Raw genomic sequence first — 4,534 nt, forward strand, 5'->3', positions numbered from 1 at the left:
TAAGGACTGATTTGATTATTTCAGTTGAGGAATGCTGAAACCCAGGACATGTGATTCCTGTTAGTTAGGCTAATGGAGTCCCTAAAGATGCTCTAGAGAAAAATCTAGAACTAGAATAAAAACTAGACAGCAACACAGAATAATTTATAGTAAAATCAGGAAAATACATAATTCTGTGTCTGTAAATTCAACTCTTTAAATGCAGGAAAGTTCCAAAGTTAATGATTAGACTTTGTGCATATGGTTACAGCAAAGGTTTATTACAGTTTTTATTAACTATTAAAATGTCAAAAAAGGGATTTCAAAGCAGTAAAGAAAAGTAGAATAATTTTAAGCTAATTTAATTTGTGGATTTAAAAAAAAAAAAAAAAAAAGACATGGCAACCAAGAGAAATTTTTTGCTTCATGGTTCATTTCAACTCATTTGTATAGTGCATTTAAAATCAATGGAAATTCAGGATATACCATTGGAATGTATATATTTATTCTTAATGTGCAAGTGGATTGTCAGGGAAATAATCCCTGAGATGATGCGAGGAAGAAACCTTGAGAAGAACCAGACTCAAAAGGAAACCCATCCTCATCTGGTTGGCACAGGAAGGTGTGATTTGTAAATCGTTTCCCTTCTCTAACTGTGTACTACATATATGGTCAGAAAGTACAATTGTGCTTGTAGTTTTAATAAGAAGTTCGTCTTGTTGAAGTTATCAGATGATGGAGGCTTCAGGGCAGAACTGATCATAGTAATTGCAAGTGTAAGTGTAGAAGACTTATTTGTAGTGAAATTGTAAATTAGAGGTTCTTTTATCCGTTCCAAACTCATGCAGAACACGGATACAATACAACACAGAGAGAGAGAGCCGTGCTGCTTCATTCACCGTCCTTCTCATAGACTCTCCCATACAGCACTGCAGTCACCAGGCCGCTCGTCATTCCTCTTCGGCTCATGTAAAACCTGCCGTTCTCCCAGCCGGACTCATCCGGTCGGTCCAGAGTCATCCCACTGCCCAGAACGCCAGCGAACACGTACTCAGTACTGAATGCTGCATGCAGGTGAAAGTCGATGAGTGTGTTTGCATGCTCAGTCTCTCCTCCACAGCTTTCCTGATGGAGGCCTGTACAGCGAACTACAGCACACACCTCTAGGTAGTATATCCCATGGACCACATGGAGGCCATTGAATGCCCCCAGGGCATAAAGCTCTACTTTAGGAGAGGAATTAGTCTTCTGGTAGAGCAAGTGGCAGCAGAATGAGCCGTCACATGCCGTGAGATTCCCTTCATTGTCGTGTAGAGGCACGAGTGTAAATTTATCGTACATCATTGTGGAGGCAAATGAAGTAGACTGTTTATTACAACTGGAATCCTCTTTTAGGCAAAATTCCGAGTCTAACCCTCTCTGGAAAAGTCTAAAGTTTTTTGGTTTCTCTCCTATATCAATTTTGGGAAAGCCTGAGAAGGGAACTAACTTCAATCTAGCACTCTGTAGCAATAAGGGATCCAAGACTGGCACTCTGAGCACCAGTAGTTTCCCAGCCTCGCCCTCTGTGTCATGATGGTAAAGCGCATCCCAGGGTGTAAAAATCCCACTCCCTGTCATACCCAAAGCCGCTGAGCGGATGTTTGCTGCCAACAAAGTGACGCCGGCTGAATAAGAGAATGAGCGCTGGAACTGCACAGCAGCCAGCAGGGGGAGCTGATTCATCCAAGCTGTTGGGTACACAAACTGTCTGACACCCATGTCCTTCACCAGGGTCACAGCTGGCTCCCGGAATAATATGTCAAAACAGGTGAACACCCCAAAGCGCCCGGCAAATGGAGTAGTAAACGTCACATACTCGCACGTAGGAGGTGTGTCAAAGGCTGCTTCGAAGTACAGGTTCTGTTTGTGGTATCTGGCTACGATGGTGCCGTTTTCACTAAAAACGACATCTGTGTTAAACTGGTAGCGGCCGTCAGCCGGACACATCGGATCCACGGATCTCTTGCAGGGCTGGCAGTCGGGCATGTTGGCCACCAGGAAGAGACGATTCTTCTGAGCCATGCAGCTCAAACGATACAGGACCTGAGAAAAGTTCTGTTAAATTCTAACATATCTTTGTATATTAGACACAAAAATGTATTTATTTTTCCCCCTCATTATGCTGTCTCCCCCTTCAAAGTTTAAAATGAAATGGAATCCAACTGATTCCAACACAAGGCTGGTATCACACTGATTCAGTATATTTAGACACTCTGCCTCTGTATTTTGGAATCTGTCAGGATCTGCACATGGGCTCCACGTCACTGCTCGAGGATCCGGCACCGTCTCCAGATACGCTGCTATAGACTCCCTGCTGAAGTTGAATCCGTGGATGGCGTCCTCAGGAAACACCAGGATCTGAGCTCCCTGTTCAACACATTAAGTTCAGGGAGTTCAGTGTGTGAAGTGGCTCAGATTACAGCTGTGCTCACAAATCTGATTTCAATTCATAGCTGCATTTCAAAACATGTTATATACACACACACACAAATATATATATATAAAAACAGAATTAGAAATATATCTCAAATATCTTGTTTTTTAGTTGTTTTTATTTATTTGATAATTTACTATATAGTTAAATAAAAACGAATTGTTTGCTCATTTATAAAATTTGTTTGATTACGTTTGTATTGAGCCTTCTCAGGAATTCTTTAATACCATCTTTTTACTTTTACACTTTCAATACTTTTATCTATAGAGCCGAGAACATTTTATTTTTAAGTGTGTATATACTTTGCAGATATTATTTCTTTAGAAACCAATTAAATAACCAAAGCAATTTCTATATTACTTTAATATTTATCTTTCGAAGTTCATTTTAACTACTAAAGTATTAGAATACCTTAAAAAAATACAAATACTTGTTTAAAGCCTCAGGACCCAAACAAAGCAGTGCTTTTCTTCAACAGTGTCCTGATGGTAAAACTATAAAATATATTTTACGAATAATTTCAGTACAAACTTTTAATTGACAAAATCCATATTAATTATTCAACTATTAACCTAATCATTAAAATTTACTCTCATTCTGGGGTGTTTTATTCCTGGCCTTTTTCCTTGACATGTTACACACCAAGTCCTAGCCGTCATTACCTGCTATTTATTAACCTCCAAGTTGTTATTAACTTACTGATGTTTGACATAATAAATATTTTAATAAATAAATTGAGAGTCTCCTGTACATCACCTGCTGTGCAGCGGAAGTCACCTGCTGTTCAAACACCTCCAGGTTCCGGTACATGTGCTGCAGTGCGGCTTGACGTCCCATAGCTACGTTCGGCTGTGTGTTCAGGAGAACCTTGTGCTCATACACTGCAGCTGTGTAAAACAATCCCTCATCTGCTGTGCTGAAGTGAATCCCATTAAAGCAGGCAGCTAAAATAATAAGTGTCATGAGTTCAGACAGCGCCATGACTAGGATGATCCTGATCATGTATGTTACACAAAGCTTCACATGCTAACACCACGTGTCCTGAACTAGCGGCTAACACGCGGGTTTGTTTGTTTGTTTGTTAGTTCCGCATTAGAATGACGTCATGCGAAAGCAGATACTCTATTGGATGACAACGGCGCGCGTCACTGAGTGAGTCGCGTTCATTGGTCAGTAAGCTTCGGTCAAGCAAAACAAAAACAATTAGTATTAAAAAATGACAATTATTTTCTGATATAATTGTAAAAACGACCTATTATTTCTTTATTAAAACACGCTCAGGTGTTTTCCCACTTTTTTAAATAGTCAATTTTTTACTTCTACTTTTTAATTCTAACATAAACATTAGTGGGAATAGTTTAATAGTTTTTGGTTTTGCATCATCCTTTTTTTCTTTTAGTAAATCACATGATGGTCAAATAAATGTTTTTTTCTTTTATTTGTTATTATTACTTTTATTCACCGGTTGTTTTTGATTATATGGTTTCAGTTCTTTAAGATTTTTGAACGATAAAATCTTATAGTTTACCCTGAAACAGAGTGTCAGAGGGTTCTGTTGATATATGGAACTTTTGTCAATGCTCGTGTTAGAGAAAATGTATTAAAATTATCGAGATCGAGAGAGAGAGTGTGAGAGAGAGAGAGAGTGTGTGTGTGTGTGTGTGTGTGCGCTTGCGTGCATGCGTGCGTGTGCAGGCATGGGCATGTGGTAGTCTAGTTGTTAAGGTCTTGGGTTACCAATCAGAAGGTTGTGAGTTCGGGACCAAGCTGACACTGTTGGGCCCCTGAGCAAGGCCCTTAATGTTGTCTAAAAATGAGATACTGTCAGACACTCTGAATAAGGGCATCTGCCAAATGCTGTAAATAAAAAAAATGTCAATGTGTGTGTGTTTAAGGCCATAAGAACAATGTAGAGCAGAAAACGGGATTCAGCATAAAATTAAATTCAAGCAGAAACAAGGTTGTGTTGTGTGCTAGACTCAGTGGGAACATTAGACATGCGTGATTTTAATTAAACCGCTTTCAGTAGTTTGCTGTGTGTGTGTATGTGTGTGTGTGTGTGCATGTTTGGAGACGCTG

The 4,534-nt window shown here is 39.5% G+C and overlaps 1 protein-coding gene across 1 annotated transcript; it reads right to left on the reverse strand.

The window, feature by feature from the left end:
- Positions 1-239: 239 nt before the first annotated feature.
- On the reverse strand, positions 240-3,544 carry btd (biotinidase). Its single transcript, XM_027176033.2, has 3 exons — positions 3,212-3,544; positions 2,239-2,388; positions 240-2,064 (listed from the first exon to the last, which is right to left on the reverse strand). The coding sequence occupies exons 1-3, from the start codon at positions 3,455-3,457 to the stop codon at positions 871-873; spliced, it is 1,590 nt and encodes a 529-aa protein (XP_027031834.1). The 5' UTR covers positions 3,458-3,544; the 3' UTR covers positions 240-870.
- Positions 3,545-4,534: the final 990 nt, after the last annotated feature.

This window comes from Tachysurus fulvidraco, chromosome 24 (assembly GCF_022655615.1).
Source record: "Tachysurus fulvidraco isolate hzauxx_2018 chromosome 24, HZAU_PFXX_2.0, whole genome shotgun sequence".
In the NCBI taxonomy this organism is placed as follows: Eukaryota; Metazoa; Chordata; class Actinopteri; order Siluriformes; family Bagridae; genus Tachysurus; species Tachysurus fulvidraco.